General features: G+C 45.6%; 1 protein-coding gene across 1 annotated transcript in view; it reads right to left on the reverse strand.

Annotated features, from left to right (window-relative positions):
* The window catches only part of LOC126176305 (beta-1-syntrophin-like), a gene marked incomplete at its 5' end in the record, with an annotated part of 316,135 nt that overhangs the window by 83,284 nt on the left and 213,854 nt on the right, over positions 1 to 18,997 (reverse strand). Inside the window, one exon of the mRNA XM_049923456.1 lies at positions 1,051 to 1,403. Coding sequence (XP_049779413.1) covers positions 1,051 to 1,403 — 353 coding nt within the window. The remainder of the gene's footprint in view (positions 1 to 1,050; positions 1,404 to 18,997) is intronic.

Here is an 18,997-nt window from a genome sequence, read left to right on the forward strand (position 1 = left end):
GGCCTGGTCACGATCCATGGACCACCCTGTATTTACAAGTATTCAGCCCCTTGACTGGCAGTAGGGGAAGGCGGGGCGAGACGGGGAGATGGGGTAAGACGGGGAAGGGCTATAAGCTACAGTTAGAGTGCTGCCATCTGTGGATAGCTACGTCAACATCATCAATACACAGGTCCCAGTGTGTTGACATTGCTGAACCTTAGTTTCGCGGCGGTTTCTGTGATCTTTGCAAGGTACGTACAATTGTTATACTGATTTGCGATCTTTTACACATTTCGAGGTCCTAAAACATGTGTTCCGCGAACATTTGTCCAGACTGTATATACAGCACTGAATAGTACGTCTTATTAACAGTAAACTTCTGTGTCAGTAGTCAATGTTCACTAAAAAGTGTTCATGTAGGCGTAACATAACCTGACAGCATGGTAGGGGGCAAGACGGGGTGGGGCAAGATGGGGAGCTTCCCCGTCTTGCCCCTACTATTTGTCCAACGATTACGTTCTTATCGTCTCATGTGTATACCTCACTGCGGGTTTTGATCACGTACATTATACGTTGACTACAATTGTAAATAGCCGCTGAAGAAGGCTGGATACGGTGTATTAGCTGCGGACGCTGGGCCCACGACACTTGTTCAGGGATAGAAAGTGATGATGGCGAGGCTGTTCACACTTGTGTACTATGTGAAAGTAAGAGGTCTAAATAAAACTTAATACCTGAGTCTAAAGTTCGCAGAACCATATTTCAAAACCTTATCGTCACATTATTTCATTATTCCAGTCCTTATTTAAGCTTTAGAGATGAATTCATGCTAGTTCCCCATCTTACCCCGCATATGGGGCAAGACGGGGAATTGGTAGTTTATGTTTCAAATCGAGATATTTCTAACTAAATGTAACAAGTTTGCAGGTTTCTTTGCATGCTATTGTAATTCAATGGTTAAGTAAACAACTGATAATCAACTCTACTTGAATTTGTTTATTTCTGTCCCTTTTGTAAGGGTTTAAAGTTAGCTTCCCCGTCTTGCCCCGCCTTCCCCTATATGCTCACCTCTGTGTTGGCGGGAGACGCGTCGCTTTGCTGTTGTTGTTGTTGCTGCTGCTGCTGCGTGCCGGCGCCGGCCCCGCCGCCCACGGGCACGGTGGCTGTGGCGCTGCTGGCGGTGTTGGTGTTGCTGGCGGAGTTGCTGCCAGTGGTGGGCCTGCGCGCGCGCCGCGCCAGCCAGCCCATGTGGCGCAGCTCGGCGCCGAGCGCGCGGCCCGCCTCGTGCAGCGCCTGCAGCGCCAGCACGCCCAGCGCAGAGTGCAGCGTGTGGAACCAGGCCGCCGCCTCGGCCGCGTCCGCCGCGCGCAGCACGCACGAGTGCACGCCGTCCGGCGAGTGCAGCTCCAGCGTGCGGTTCTCTGCGGGCACGCAAAGCGCTGCTGTGAGTAGGGCGTTGTCGATAAAATACCGACACATCGATATCATCCAAAAGTATCGACGTACAGGGTGTGATCAATAAGTAGTAGGACTGAATTTCTGTAGCGCGAACGGAGCGGTGGAGGCGGGTCGGACCGCCTGGGCGTGATAGTGGGGAGGCTTCCGGAGAGACCGATTTTTTTTTTTTCCAGTCGCCTGGAGGGAAGCGGAGAGTGAGCACGTCGATTTTTGTGGTCCTACGAGGTTCAATAGTGCGGTCGCGTTTCAAGATGGAGAAAAGACCTCTCTAGTTTTATGTATAAATTCAATGGGGGATATTAATGAAAACTTACGTTAATGAGTACATATCATGAAAGAACTCCTTAAAAAAATAAAAAATAAAAAAGTGGTTCAAATGGCGCTGAGTACTATGGGACTTAAATTCTGAGGTCATCAGTCCCCTAGAACTTAGAACTACTTAAACCTAATTAACCTAAGGACATCACACACATCCATGCCCGAGGCAGGATTCGAACCTGCGCGGTTCCAGACTGTAGCGCCTAGAGCCGCTCGGCCACTCCGGCCGGCTACAACTCCTTCAGGTTTTGTTTAATGTTAGTAGACGTCAACGTGGGATCCATTGCTTGCCCTGAACACATCGAGACGATATTCCACTTCTCGCCACGTATTCGCCAACATTTCAGGTATAACTGAGCCAACCGGCACAACGATTCTTTCCCGTAAATGATTGACGTCTCTGATCTTTTCACTGTACACAACATTTTTTTTATGTGGCACCAAAAGAAAAAGTTCAATGGGGTTAAGTCTGGGCTTAGTCGTGACCAAGGTATTGGGCCAGCCCTGCCTATCCACCTTCATGGAAAGCGAGTGACAAGAGCCGCACGCACATGGTTAGTGTAATGAGGTGGGCGCCATCTTGTTGGAAAAACACAAGCCCCTTTTCCGCCTCAATGTCGTCCACTTGGGGAAAGACGTACGCTGTCAACATGTCACACTAAACGTCTCCGTTTATTGTTTATGAAAGGACCAATCACACGATCTTCCATCAAACCGCACCAAACATTAACTTTGGGATGGTCACGTGGATGCTGAATACCTTCAGGTGGATGCTCTGCCCCCCAAATTCTGCGGTTATGACGATTAACTGTTCCACTGATATGAAAGGTAGCGTCATCAGAAAACAGTTGCTCTCAACTGCACTGCACGCACGCACGCCTGGACTGAACTGAGGCAACAGAAAAAAAACCAGCACTGCTACCGTCTCAAGATCTAGCAGACCTGCCAACTGCAGGGGAGCCGAACTTAGAGTTGATAAATCAAACACCAGAAACTAGAACAGTGTACGTCACTTTGTACAGATTCTAGGAAACATTAAAACTAGGAAGTTCTTTTTCAAATGCCCTGTATCTCGAGCAGCGCTACGTCATCAAGTTCTGAGTGAAATTCGAGAAAACCGCGACGGAGACCCTCGGAATGATTAAGGACGCCTGCGGGGATGCTGCCCTGAGTCGCTCAACAGTGTTCGAGTGGCACAAGGTGTTCTGGGAGGGGCGGGAGCTCGTCGAAGGCGACCAGCGCTTCACTCACCCGTCAATTTCAAGGACTGACGAAAATGTGGCCGAAGTGAAGACGCTCCTGGACTCTGACCGGCGCTTAAACATTCGCCTGATTGTTGATGAGTTGATTCCGTTCGTTGTTGTTGTTGTTGTTGTTGTTGTTGTTGTTGTGGTCGTCAGTCCTGAGACTGATTTGATGCAGCTCTCCATGCTACTCTATCCTGTGCAAGCTTCATCATCTCCCAGTACCTACTACAGCCTACATCCTTCTGAATCTGCTTAGTGTATTCATCTCATGGCCTCCCTCTACAATTTTTACCCTCCACGCTGCCCTCCAATGCTAAATTTGTGATCCCTTGATGCCTCAGAACATGTCCTACCAACCGATCCCTTCTTCTAGTTAAGTTGTGCCATGAACTCCTCTACTCCCCATTCCTATTCAATACCGCCTCATTAGTTATGTGATCTACCCATCTGATCTTCAGCGTTCTTCTGTAGCACTACATTTCGTAAGCTTCTATTCTCTTCTTGTCTAAACTATTTACCGTCCATGTTTTTCACTTTCATACATGGCTACACTCCATACAAATACTTTCAGAAACTACTTCCTGACACTTAAATCAATACTCGATGTTAACAAATTTCTCTTCTTCAGAAACGCTTTCCTTGCCATTGACAGTCTACATTTTATATCCTCTCTACTTCGACCATCATCAGTTATTTTGCTCCCCAAATAGGAGAACTCCTTTACTACTTTAAGCGTCTCATTTCCTAATCTAATTCCCTCAGCATCACCCGACTTGATTCGACTACATTCCATTAGCCTCGTTTTGCTTTTGTTGATGTTCATTTTATACACTCCTTTCAAGACACTGTCCATTCCGTTCAACTGCTCTTCAAAGTCCTTTGCTGTCTCTGACAGAATTACAATGTCATCGGCGAACCTCAAAGTTTTTATTTCTTCTCTATGGATTTTAATACCTACTCCGAACTTTTCTTTTGTTTCCTTTATTGCTTGCTCAATATACAGATTGAATAGCATCGGGGATAGGCTACAACCCTGTCTCACTCCCTTCCCAACCACTACTTCCCTTTCATGCCCCTCGACTCTCATAACTAACATCTGCATTCTGTACAAATTGTAAATAGCCTTTCGCTCCCTGTATTTTACCCCTGCCATCTTCAGAATCTGAAAGAGAGTATTCCAATCAACATTGTCAAAAGCTTTCTCTAAGTCTACAAATGCTAGAAACATAGGTTTGCCTTTCCTTAATCTTTCTTATAAGATAAGTCGTAGGGTCAGTATTGCCCCACGTGTTCCAACATTTCTACGGAATCCAAACTGATCTTCCCCGAGCTCGACTTCTATCAGTTTTTCCATTCGTCTGTAAAGAATTCGCGTTAGTATTTTGCAGCCGTGACTTATTAAACTGATTTTTCGGTAATTTTCATATCTGTCAACACCTGCTTTCTTTGGGATTGGAATTATTATATTTTTCTTGAAATCTGAGGGTATTTCGTCTGTCTCATACATCTTGATCACCAGATGATAGAGTTTTGTCAGGAATGGCTCTCCCAAGGCTGTCAGTAGTTCTAATGAAATGTTGTCTACTCCGGGGGCCTTGTTCGGTACCATCCAAAAAATTGTTACCGAGGATTTGGCCGTGCGAAAGGTGTACGCCAAGTTTGTGCCAAAAATTCAGAGTGACGAACGAAAACTGAATCGTGTGCAAATGTACCAGGAAATTTTGAACTGTGTCCAAGAAAACCCATATTTTCTTCACAATGTGATTACCGGTGACGAATAGCGGTGTTTCAGTACGGTCCGGCGACCAAACGCCAGAGCGCCGAGTGGCACACACCGCCAATTCCCCGCGTCCGAAGAAAAATGGTTCAAATGGCTCTGAGCACTATGCGACTTAACTTCTGAGGTCATCAGTCGCCTAGAACTTAGAACTAGTTAAACCTAACTAACCTAAGGACATCACACACATCCATGCCCGAGGCAGGATACCAACAGTGCGACCGTAGCGGTCGCTCGGTTCCAGACTGTAGCGCCTAGAACCGCACGGCCACTCCCGCCGGCGTCCGAAGAAAGCCAAAATGAGCAAGTAAGGGGTCAAAACCGTGGTCATTTGCTTTTTTTGCTGTCGTGGTGTGGTTCACCGGGAGTTTGTGGCCACTGCACATACTGTGAATTCTAAATTATACGTGGAAGTGCTTCAAAGGTTGCGCAGACGCGTCCTCCGAGTGTGGGCAGTTTGAAGTTGCACCGTGACAACGCGCCGTGCCGCTGTTCGCTGCGGGTGCTGGAACACCTGACCAAGCATAGCGTTGCCAAGTTGCCTCGAACTCCACTCATGTCAAATCTCTCACCCGCGGACTTCTTCCTCTTTCCCCGGCTCAAGCGGCACCGCAAGGAACATCGATTCGCCTTTGTAGAAGACGTCCATAACGCCGTGTCGGCGTCTCTAAAGAGGATCACGGAGTTCCAGATGGCGTATATGCAGTGGCAATCTCGTTATACGCGTTGTTTCCAAACACAAGGTTTCTACTCCGAGGTATATAACGATTTGTAACAATTAGGTCAATAAAGCAATGTAAATTAATTCAGTCCTACTACTTACTGATCACACCCTGTATTAGGCGATATTTTTTCAGCGATATATCGATACCGAAATGGCAGTACCGAGTGCCGATATTTTTATTTTATATTACATTTTTCGCAATTTTCGGTAAACCACTGTGTCAAGGAGTCTTACTACTTTTTGAGCTTTTCACGTCCAGGCTTTTTATTTGTTTGAAGCAAGTATAGCTTGCACAAAGAAGTAGTCCGATTGCACTCGGGAAGGGGTGTGTATCCGTGTGTGAATGGAGTAACAAGAGTTTCGCTGCGAAGAAATAGCACACTAGTTGCGTTAGAAAAACAATTTTTAAAGCAATTAGTGTGCTACTTCTTCACACCGGCATTCTTCAACAACAGCTGAGGAAAATGAACAAATATCTAAATGACAAGACTGGTCATTGCTGTGGGCGGAGACTTTTGAGGAGAAATGCTGACGTAATCGGCACTCGGCGCTACCAACAGAAACTACACCACACAATTTTGGCACTGCAACTGCTGGTCTTCTGGCGTTTGCAGAGATGAAAAGACAGGGAAGTTGACATGAATTGTTCTGGAGAAAACTGATATTTGACGAAACCGAACGACAGACCCATCGGACACCTTTTATTGTACTACTTACATGCAGTTACCATTGTTAGAAAAGTGGTTATCACCAAGCATGAAGTGCATCGTTTTGCTTGCAGTTCTTGTTCTAAGAGGGTAAGCAGGCTGCTAGCTTGTTGATGTACAGCATGTCTAATAATAAATCAAAACTTAAATATACAACTCTATAAAAGCGGCAATATCTTTACAGTGTTCAGCAGATAGTTTTAGGCCAGTACGTCGATATTTTTCCCGTCGATATATCGATACATTTCTTCGAAATATCAAGGGTCGATAATGATATTATTTTAAATATCTATATATCTGATTTCCTTTATTATTAAACATATCAGCAGTCCTATTACTGAGCACTCGATGACGCCTCTCCCGTTGGTCAAGACTTCCAGCATGACAAATACACGTTAAGGACTGATCGCCTTCGATTTTCTTCATAAAGAGTGAGGAAAAGAGAACTAACTGGAAAACGTTTCGTTCACCTTAACACAGCAACCCAGTTAACATTATCCGCCAAAGGGTGTGGATGAGATAAGTTAGGTTGCCTATCTTATGGTATATGAAATGTTTTGCATGCTAGTTTCATTTTTCCCACCATGTACTTAAGAAATTTGAAAGTCGAGACCCGCACAGTGTACAAGGTCTATGACGATAAAGTCCCTATTTTATTGCTCTCTGGTAGTAACATTCTTCTCTTTATTTAAATTCTATATTTATTATCAACTTTAAATCTTGATTAACAAATATTCAGTCATAATTTCTGATGAAATATTTTTTTAATTTTTAATCATCAGATGAAAATGAATTAAAATTTGTTACATATATGCGAAATGTCTTGCTATTAAATAAAAAAAACTATATACGGAAAATATATTATTCTGTCTCTACAGCTAAGAAATGTGTTCCATTTGATATTTCGCATTTTTGCACTTAATTTTGATTTAATTTGAATACTCGCACTTTGACGCAGTTAGTACTTCAGAAATAAGAGACTTTATTTTTACGAAATTATATGATTTTATATTTCTTAACTAACATTTCCACTTGATAGTAAATATTGAATTTTAAATAAAAGAAGAACACCAGATACTTGTGACTAAGGCTCGCGTGATAAGGGTTCCCTACAAACTTAATTTCACGTATCGATATTTCATCTATACGTTCAGATGAGTGAGTTTGCGAGTATCAAAATATGTAACAAACGATAAAAAGGGGTCTTAACAGATGCACAGACAGACTGACAGACAATGAAGTCATTCGTCTCAGGGACCTATTTTAACCGATTGACATACTGACGTATGGAACCCCCCCCCCCCAAAAAAAAATATCCAACTTCTGAGATTCAAACCAGGGTCCTCGCAATTGCATGAGTAACACTCTTCGCATCCTGCTACCGTCACTTTCTTAATAAAGGCTAATTGCTTGGACGCCGTTTATTTTTATTTATTTATTTATTTTTTTGTTAGAAATGCGGCGAACTGCTTGAGGAAACTGATGTAAGGGAAGTGACATTCAAATTTTAAGAAGGAACTTGAAATTTCCTGGCAGATTAAAACTGTGTGTCGTACCGAGACTCGAACTCGGGACCTTTGCCTTTCGCGGGCAAGTGCTTTACCATCTGAGCTTGGTCCCGAGTTCGAGTCTCGGTCCGGCGCACAGTTTTAATCTGCCAGGTAGTTTCATATCAGCGCACACTCCGCTGCAGAGTGAATATCTCGTTCTGTTGAATATCCGTTCATCGTGGAGGCGATGTTTCACAGCCAAAGTAATAAATCGTTTTCCAAGACGACAATGCGGAAATAAAAAAGACGCTCTATTCTTAGAAATAAGATGACGCAATCTTTCTAAAAGGATCTTTTAACAGGAAGTACGCACCTTCTTTCTCTCCAGCTTTGGCTACATTTATACTGCGCAAGCCACTTTACGGTGTGTAGCGGAGGGTACTTCCGGAACCACTATCTGTCCGCCCCTCTCTTATCTGCTCCATTCGCTAATGGCGCGTGGGGAGAATGACTGCCAGTGAAACTCTGTATTAGCTCCAATTTTCTCCCATTTTCTCACTGCAATCACTTCGCGAGACATATCTGGGAGGAAGACACACCATAACAGCACGTCCGCAAGCACTAACGACGATCCAGCAGTTGTCAACCGCTGGTGGACGAATGGAACGCCCTGCCACAAGAAGTCCTTACCAACCTCGTGGACAGCACGACAGCACGTTTCAATGCATGCACTGCCGTCCGTTATCATCACACACTCTATTAAGACACATTTCCCGCCGTTAGTAATGTCATAAATCGCGGTGACCTAAGTGTACACTACTGGCCATTAAAATTGCTACACCACGAAGATGACGTGCTGCAGACGCGAAATTTAACCGACAGGAAGAAGATGCTGTGATATGCAAATGATTAGCTGTTCAGAGCATTCACACAAGGTTGGCGCCGGTGACGGCACCTACAACGTGCTGACATGAGGAAAGTTTCCAACCGATTTCTCATACACAAACAGCAGTTGACCGGCGTTGCCTGGTGAATCGTTGTTGCGATGCCTCGTGTAAGGAGGGGAAATGCGTGCCATCACGTTTCCGTCTTTGATAAAGGTCGGGCTCGTAGCCTATCGCGATTGCGGTTTATCGTATCGCGACATTGCTGCTCGCGTTGATCGAGATCCAATGACTGTTAGTAGAATCTGGAATCGGTGGTTTTATCAGGAGGGTAATACGGAACGCCGTGCTGGATCCCAACGGCCTCGTATCACTAGCAGTCGAGATGACAGGCATCTTATCTACATGGCTGTAACGGATCGTGCAGCCACGTCTCGATCAATGAGTCAACAGATGGGGACGTTTGCAAGACAACAACCATCTGCACGATCAGTTCGACGACGTTTGCAGCAGCATGGACTATCAGCTCTGAGACCATGGCTGTGGTTAGCCTTGATGCTGCATCACAGACAGGAGCGCCTGCGGTCGTGTACTCAACGACGAACCTGCATGTACGAATGGCAAAACGTCATTTTTTCGGATGAACCCATGTTCTGTTTACAGCCTCATGATGGTCACATCCGTGTTTGGCGAAATCGCGGTGAACGCACATTGGAAGCGTGTATTCGTCATCGCCATACTGGCGTATGACCCGACGTCAATGTAGTGCCATTGGTTACACGTCTCGGTCACCTATTGTTCGCAGTGACGGCACTTTGAACAGTGGACGTTACATTTCGGATGTGTTACGACCCGTGGCTCTACCCTTCATTCGATCACTGCGAAACCCTACATATGAGCAGGATAATGCACGACCGCATGTTGCAGGTCCTGTACGGGCCTTTCTGGATACATAAAATGTTCGACTGCTGCCCTGGCCAGCACATTCTGCAGATCTCTCACCAATTGAAAGCGGCTGGTCAATGGTGGCCGAGCAACTGTCTCGTCACAATACGCCAGTCACTAGTCTTGATGAACTGTGGTATCGTGTTGAAGCTGCATGGGCAGCTGTACCTGTACACGCCACCCAAGCTCTGTTTGACTCAATGTCCAGGCGTATCAAGGCCGTTATTACGGCCAGAGGTGGTTGTTCTGGGTACTGATTTCTCGGGATCTAAGCACCCAAATTGCGTGAAAATGTAATCACATGTCAGTTCTAGTATAATATATTTCTACAATGAATACCCATTTATCATCTGCATTTCTTCTTGGTGTAGCAATTTTATTGGCCATTAGTGTAATTATCATCTTTCAATAAAAGTGTCGTTTGTGTTCGTCTAATTGCATATTTCCTTCAGTTATCTTCTGTACTATAACGCAGCAATTTTTCGCACGTCTGGTTCAAGTTTCGTAGAGCCATGTTGGCAGAGCTACATCGTGCGAAAGTTACTTTCATCATTACATTTTGCACATCAGTGCAGATCTGTGGCATTCTGCAGAACGATTTTACTGCTTCTAACGTCCATATCATATAAGGAGATTAAGAACGAAACAAGGAGGCTTATGGTTCCTACGGAGGCATGCAGGACGTTTTTTCCCGAGCTCCATTGCGAGTGGAATAGGAAAGGGAATGTTTTGCAATGATACGTGATACCGTCCGCTGGCTTGCCGAGTATGTCTGTAGATGTAGAAGTGATTTTGAGAGTAATTCCTCCAACAGTCTCATGGATGCAGCAGTAAGAAACGCGTCCCACAGCCAACGCGGTAAGCACAGGCGAGCAACCAGAGAGGATGGCAGGCAGAGCCGCGCTGCGCGGGCAGCCTATGCGCCAGGCGGCACGGAGTACGCGGCTGCATACAAATGTCCGTAGTTGGCAGCGCCCCAGCCATCATCACGACTTGCTCTTTTTTTTCCACCTAAATCACCGCGGTGCGGCGGTCGCGGTACGTAAACGGCATTTCTGACAATGCATTAGCGGCCCAGAGGTCATTCGTTCTGTCCCCATAAATATCGTGCTCATCCGCCTCTTTCTTTTTTCTGCTAATAGCTTGCTAAACATTGCTGCCACCAGTGAAGTTACTTATTTCATACATTTGCTGCAATATTTCACTATAAATTTCTATCAATAGCGCGTCATAATTGTTTTTCCTTCTTAGGTATTTGATCAGTTCTTTCAGAACATTCTAGAATTCCAAGGATGCTAGTGAGTTCTGCTGTTCACCTCCTACCACAATGCGTACCCATCAATTTTGAGCGTTGTAACCAGCTACAATACGGTTTCTCTTGACGTAATCAACTCACGCTAACAGTGTTTCGATAAACCGCCTCCTCGAAAGTCGGAAATACCCTTTTGCGTCAACTATGTACGGCGAGTAGCACAGTGTTCCACCCTCTAGCGTATTCAACCAACAAACAACAGTTGGAACGCACAAACTACTTGCGCTCTTGCCACACAAACATACTGTAACGTAGACTTTTTTACGGCGTTTACAGCAATCGTGTGAAACGCAGTTCGCTCTGTTCGTCCGCGAGATCCACAACGAAGTAGATACCAGCGCCAAGATCGATACCGTGTTCCTTCACTTCCGGAAGACGTTCGGTACAATTCCGCACTGTCGACAGAGGAGCAAAATACGAGCGTACAGAACAATCAGAATAGCTTCTGATTGCGTTGAAGAGTAAATAGCACGCAGAATGTTATTCTTACAAGAGAGAAATCTTCAAAGGAAAAAGTAACTTTGGTCGTACCCCAAGAGAGTTTCACAGGACCATAATGTAAAAAGTACGTACTAATGACCTAGTGGATAACCAGTATTTAAGTACTGCTCATCAGTCTATGACCCTTGTATGTACGTATACCAAACCCAGGGTTATTATGCGGTTCGCCCCCCCCCCCCCCCCCCCAGTTAACTGCTTGTATTTGATGCCATCGTCCCTCTTAATCAACACAAAAAGCAGAAACGGTATTGTGAAAAAAATTAGAAAATATACTAAACTGGAGACGCAGATAACAGATATGTGGCAGCTAGATAATTTTGAAACTGCTACTAGAACTGTATCGAACGCAGGACTCATTGACAAGAGACTTCCTGAAATGTATCTGTTGCTCGACTCAAGGAAAACCTCACAATAATGATCGGAAGTATATGATCCTGATTGCCAGCGAGTTCACTTTGTTTTTTTCCCTACTTTTTTATGGAGCTGTACAACACAATCCTAATGTTAAGTCTTGCAGTGTCTTACTATCGTTAATGCTTTTGTAATTCACATTGTCCACAACTGTATTCACGCTTTTGGATACTGTATCCAAATACATTTTAATTTGGTCTGTTTTGTTATATTACGAAATTTCCAATGCCATTTTCGCTGACGTGATTACCCTGAAATCATGTTTACACCGCTGAACAGTGTGACAACGCCATTAGAGAAAAATAACGATGACAAAAACAGCAAAAAGTCGTTACTGGAGCACTTATAAAACGATTATCTCACAATATTGTTAACAAAGCAGTTTTCTTTGTAAATGAGTTACTTCCATTCTGTCAATAATTTGTTGGTTGAAGTGTATAGAACACTATAGTTCTCACCTCCTGCCTGTCTGAACCTGAAGTCATCCAGAGTGTCGTTAGCGTCTGACCATACACGGTGTGGCTATACAATAACGGGACTGATGCTGACACCGTGTAAGTACGAATGCGCCAAAGATAAACGACCAATAGCTGTGAAGCGTAAAGCCTGTTCAGCCGAATGCGGCACCTCTGGTGTCTGCAGACAAATCAGTATCACCGTGGCCTTCATTTGCGTAAGAGCTTACTCTGTTTTGCCTGAAAAATGTTAAGTGTAACAATAGAGCAACGAATTGTCGTGAAGTTTCACATGAAACTTGTAACAGCTGCTACTGAAACCTATCTGTTACTCAAATAAGTGTACGGCGAAGACTGTTTATCATGCACGCGAATTTTTGAGAGGTTCAGGCGTTTCCTAGATGGTTAGAAACACGATTAATATAACTTTCTCCCAGGACGCCCTTCAACATAAAAAACGGGTGAAAATATAGAAAAGTGGGCAAACTGGTTGGTTCAAATGGCTCTGAGCAATATGGGACTTAGCTTCTGAGGTCATCAGTCCCCTAGAACTTAGAACTACTTGAACCTAACTAACCTAAGGACATCACACACATCCATGCCCGAGTCAGGATTCGAACCTGCGACCGTAGGGGTCGCGCGGTTCCAGACTGTAGCGCCTAGAACCGCTCGGCCACTCCGGCCGGCTAGGCAAATTGATTCGATCTGCTCGTCACTTGAGTATTCGACTCATTGTTCAAACTGTAGGAATTGACAAAGAACGTGTAGGGTAAATTTTACATAACAAATTTAACACGAGAAAAGTGCGTGCGAAACTGGTGCTGAAAATTCTCACGACTGAACAAAAAGGACCTTGTGAAAACGTTTGTACCGACACTTTGAATACCACTGAAAATCATCCTAATTTCTTGGAGAGAGTGATGATATGTGATTAATTTTAGTTTTTCACGTATGATCCAGAAACTACGCGCCAACCCAAGCACTGCAAGGACCGAGCTTCAACGAGAGCGAAAAAAGCTCCAATGAGTTAATCAAGATTCAAAGCGATGATTTGTTTTTTTTTCCGATATTCATAAAACTGTGTTAGACAATACATCTAGCGCCATGTGACTTATCTATTCCCTAAAGCCAAATCTGCACTAAAATACACAAAATTTCAGTCAGTTGAAGCAGTAAAAGAAAGAGCGACATGTGTCATCAAGGCCCTCACAAATGAAGACTTCCAAGCATCGTTTCCCTCAAAGTAAAATTCTTATGAAGCGCTTTAGGAATAGAGGAGGGGAGTATGTTGAGTGTGACAATAACTAAATACTTCTGTTTCTTGAATAAAATGTTTTACAGCAATAGTGCTATAATTTTATAGCCACACCTTCTATCCCCTAATGCTTTAAACCAAACAAGATGGCAGAAAAGTAAGAAACTCAGCTTGTATTTAAAAGGACAGAGGTTCAAATCCCCAGATGGTCATTCAGGTTTAAGTATTCAATAATTTTCTACATCACATAAGGCGAATTCTGGGATTGTTCCTTTGGACATGCACAGCTGAATAACTTACCCATGCTTCCCCAATCTGAGATTGTGCTTCATTTCTAATGATCTTGCTGTACCAGAGGCCAACTGTTGGTAGGCTGCAAGGGTGCTAGACAAGCTGTGGAGGGACGGTAGGGCAAGCGCCAGTGGGCCGCAATGGCGCTAGGGCAAGTGGGGGTGGGGGGACTCGCAAGGGCACAACCATGTTAGGGCAAGCAAAGGACCCACTAGGGCAAGCAGGGACGTCACTAGAGTAAGAGACAGGGGCCCACTAGGGCACTAAGGCAAGTGGCAGTGGGCTGAAGTGAAAATATGTTGTAGGAGGCTGGTCGTGGAGGGGGACATCCAGTCGGTAGGGGTATAGCTGCAAGGTCACCAGAGTAAGCGACAGGGGGCGCTAGGGCAGCAGCGGGAGGCCGCAAGGGCGCCAAGGCAAACGGCAGGGTGGGGCAAGCAGCAGTGGGGGAGGGGGAGGGAGGCAGAGCTTGGGGGCTTATGGCAGGGGAGCCGCGAGAGTGCTATGGCGAGTGGGAGGGGACTACAAGGGCTCTAGGGCGAGCGACGGAGGTGGTAGGGAGCTAGGGCAACTGACTGTGGCCGCAAGGGCGCTAGAGTAGCCGCAAGGGCGATAGGACAAGTGGTGGGCGGCCGCAGTGGGCTAGGGCAAGCAGTGGGCAGCCACAAGGACAAGTGGCAGGGGGCTGCTAGGGCAAGTGGAAAGATGTTTAAGGTGGTCGGTCATGGAGGTGGGACGATCGGTCAGTGAGGGTTACAGACAGTCGCGGATGGGGAGAGCGAGGGGCTGAGGGGGAACTGGTTGTGCTGAGACAGAGCTGATGTTGAAAGGACAGATATGTTCTAGAGGGAGGGCATGAATGGGAAAACGAGAATTGTGGCAGAAAAGTAAAGAATTGGGTAATGGGAAGTTGCTCCAATGGCAAATCCTGGAGTGCTTGTTGGATGTGGGAAGACCGGATACGTGTGAGAGGGTAGCAAGACGCTTTAAGGGATGGTGATGTGATATGTTCAAATGGCTCTGAGCACTATGCGACTTAACATCTGAGGTCATCAGTCCCCTAGAACTTAGAACTACTTAAACCTAACTAACCTAAGGACATCACACACATCCATTCCCGAGGCAGGATTCGAACCTGCGACCATAGCGGTCACGCGGTGCCAGACTGAAGCGCCTAGAACCGCACGGCCTCACCGGCCGGCTGATCATCAGTTTTAACATCCTTTTAGTTAACCAGGCGTGAAAACAAAAGCAGTCACGCAACGAAGGAAGGGAGTAACTTACAAGAAGAACACCTCTAGGGCTAGAAGAGAAATCTCGCCAGTGAAGTGATCTGCGAGCTGTGCAAAGCTAAAAAGGGAAGTAGCGTTTATCTTGACCTCTTCCGATAGAGACTTGAGCAGCACGGGTGTCTTTTGTGTGCAGCCGGAGACAAATACGAGGCCTCGGAGTGTTTGCAGCTTGGCGTCCCCCGTGGTGGTGGTGGTGGTGGTGGTGGTGGTGGTGGGAGGGGGGAGAGTGGTTGCCGGGGCAACGCGGCGTCCGCCTCCTGACCTGCGCCGCTTCTGCTGCCGCCGCCGCCGGACCTGCCTGAGCCGAGGCCTGCTCCTGCCGCCGCCGCGCTGTATCGATCTGCCGGCGCCCGCCGCCCCCCGCCCCTGTGCCTGCCGACCACCCATTCACGCCCCCCGCCCCCACGCCTCCCTAGTCCCGGCCAGAGCGTCTGGCGCGGGCTCGTGGCCGACGATGCCGCTGCGGGACCGCGGCCGCAGCCTAGTAGGTCGCGCACCTCGGATGCCCGGGTCGTGCCGCGGAATGCTCCTAGGCCGCCTTCAGGACTTACTATTACATCATGCTCCGCCAGTACCATTGAAGTATTATACTGAGGATTTCTTGATAGGTAGGGCTCACAATCTTTTTTTATATATAATTTTATAATGGATGGAGAATTCTCCAAATCTTCGTAATTGTAATGTTCGGAATAGTCCTGCAATACGTCACAATTTCGTCGAATGAACGAGTTAGCCACATCTTGTTTCTCGATTTCAGAAACAAACATAAAATTGGTAACATCGAACGTAAGTTGGCAAGTGTTTCCTGAAAGTAAGAACCTATCCTTGTTGTAAATTATGTAACTTACCCACTCCCCACCTCCCCATTCCACACCTTTTCCTGTCCATCATATTCACCATCCTCTGGATTTTTGGCCATATAACACAGTACTCTGCACCAGACTGACTTGGTGTACCATTCATATATGTATCCATATATTTTCGATATCTGAGTGCCATGTGATATACCAAATGTCGCCATACTGTCCTGTTGTTGTTGTTGTTTTCAGTCCTGAGACTGGTTTGATGAGGCTCTCCATGCCACTCTATCCTGTGCAAGCTTCTTCATCTCCCAGTACTTACAGCAACCTACATCCTTCTGAATCTGCTTAGTGTATTCATCTCTTGGTCTCCCTCTACGATTTTTACCCTCCACGTTGCCTTCCAACGCTAAATTTGTGATCCCCTCATGCCTCAGAACATGTTCTACCAACCGGTCCCTTCTTCTTGTCAAGTTGTGCCACAAACTCCTCTTCTCCCCATTCCTATTCAATACCTCCTCATTAGTTATGTGATCTACCCATCTAATCTTCAGCATTCTTCTGTAGCACCACATTTTGAATACTTCTATTCTCTTCTTGTCCAAACTATTTATTTTCCATGTTTCACTTCCGTACATGGCTACACTCCATACAAATACTTTCAGAAACGACTTCCTTACACTTAAATGTATACTCGATGTTAACAAATTACTCTTCTTCAGAAACGCTTTCCTTGCCATTGCCAGTCTACTTTTTATATCCTCTCTACTTCGACCAACATCAGTTATTTTGCTCGCCAAATAGCAAAACTCCTTTACCACTTTAAGTGTCTCATTTCCTAATCTAATTCCCTCAGCATCATCCGATTTAATTCGACTACAGTCCATTATCCTCGTTTTGCTTTTGTTGATGTTCATCTTATATCCTCCTTTCAAGACACTGTCCATTCCGTTCATCTGCTCTTCCAAGTCCTTTGCTGTCCCTGACAGAATTACAATGTCATCGGCGAACCTCAACATATTTATTTCTTCTCCATGGATTTTTATACCTACTCCGAAGTTTTCTTTTGTTTCCTTTACTGCTTGCTCAATATACAGATTGAATAACTTCGAGGACAGGCTACAACCCTGTCTCACTCCCTTCCCAACCGCTGCTTCCCTTTCATGCCCCTCGACTCTTATAACTGCCATCTGGTTTCTGTACGAATTGTAAATAGCCTTTCGCTCCCTGTATTTTACCCCTACCATCTTTAGAATTTGAAAGAGAGTATTCCAGTCAACATTGTCGAAAGCTTTCTCCAAGTTTACAAATGCTAGAAACATACTGTCCTAGCGGATACTTTCGTCGTACGTCACACACTGATTTCTGCGGTAATTTCGTGTTGCTTGTCTGTTACCACTGACAACTCTAAGCAAACGCCGCTACTCTAGGTCGTTAAGTGAAGGCCGTCGGCCACCGCATTGTCTGTGATGACAAAGTAACTGCTGAAATTTTGTAGTCTTGGCAGACTCTTGACACTGGATCTCGGAACATTGAATTCCCTAACGATTTCCGAAATGGAATGTCCCATGCATCTAGCTCTGACCACCTTTCCACGTTCAAATTCGGTTAATTCCGGCAGTGCGGTCATAATTACGTCGGAAACCTTTTCACATGAATCAACTGAATACAAATTAAGTTCCATCAACGCAGTGCCATTCCATACGTTGTGTATGTGCACATCTCTATCCCATGACTTTCGTCACTTCAGTTTACATTGATTTTCGAATAATATTAACTACAATCTCCGATACTTAACAATGCTATCCGGAAAGAAAAGCACAGCGGACACGTCAGATCTTGACAGAATACCTGCTTGTGGTAAATTTAGCCTGCTCTAAACGGAAAGATGAATAAAGTATTACAGAAGGCACTCACGTGGCATGAATATGTCGACTTAGTAATGTGTGGGGATTTGAATTAGGAGCACGAACTGATCGAGTCGTGGGTAAAGCAAGTGGCAGGAACACTGCATCTATACTGCAGCCTGTGTACCAAAGATGTTACTGATAAAAACAACTGAACAATCTACACTGAAATACGGTTCAAATGTGTGGGATTAATAGTAGGTTAGACAGATACGATCATCACTGTTGATATTTGTATATGCTTTGGTCACACGCTTTTTGGATTAACAACAGGATATCTCGTGTAAACGTACTATAAAAATTCCAAGAACCTGTGTTCGAAGAGGGCTCGAATAATCTCCAGCACTCCGCAATTTCCGTAGGAACTACGTCGATACAATTAGCTTGAGCGAAAATTTAAAATCTTTTCCAAATAGCGATTCGAACCCACGAGCTCCTGCGTATTGTGAGCAGCCGCATTAAACAATTAATTTGTCTGCGCGCGTCTCTAGAACCAGCTCAAGCTTTCAGTGTCACAATTGCTTCCCTCCTACACTGATCACCCTACACATTACGACCAACTTCAGCAAGGCGCGCCCATTTTTCGAAAGAAGTACATGAGTGGCCCTGCGTGGCGCTGCTTCGAAAAGTCTGAGGTAGTTTTCCGAAGACATGTGGCACCAGGCTTCTATGCACAGGTCACGGAATTCTCATGAATTAGGAACCGATAGTTCGTACGTGCGGCGCAGGCGATTGATAGCGTGACACATACGTTCCTTTGGGGTCAGGTCAGGTGAATTTGGTTGCCGTGACATCAACGTGAGTTCTTTATCGTGCTCTTCAAACCACTGTAGCAGATTCTGGCCTTGTGGGACAGACAGTTACCCTTGCTGGAAAATGTCATCGGCGTTGGGAAAGACATCATAGTCCACAATAATGTTTACATAGTTCAATCTGTCACGGTGCCCCCCCCCCCCATTACGACCGCAGTCCCACGGAAGCCAAGGTCAACGTCAAGGTCAACGTCCCCCTGCCCCTACCAGTCTGCGTCCGAGGCGCGGCGCATGTTTCGAGTTACGTACGCTTGGATGACGGCGTATCTGGGAACGATCGTCGACTCAATGCAACAAGAAACGTGATTCATCCGACCGGGCAACAAGTTTCCGTTTATCCAAGGCGCAGTCTCAATGATCCGGAACCCACTGCAATCGCAACTGTCGTCGTCGCTGGGTCATAATGGAAACCCGTAGGGTTGGTCTGCT

Source organism: Schistocerca cancellata, chromosome 3 (assembly GCF_023864275.1).
Source record: "Schistocerca cancellata isolate TAMUIC-IGC-003103 chromosome 3, iqSchCanc2.1, whole genome shotgun sequence".
NCBI classification, from domain to species: domain Eukaryota; kingdom Metazoa; phylum Arthropoda; class Insecta; order Orthoptera; family Acrididae; genus Schistocerca; species Schistocerca cancellata.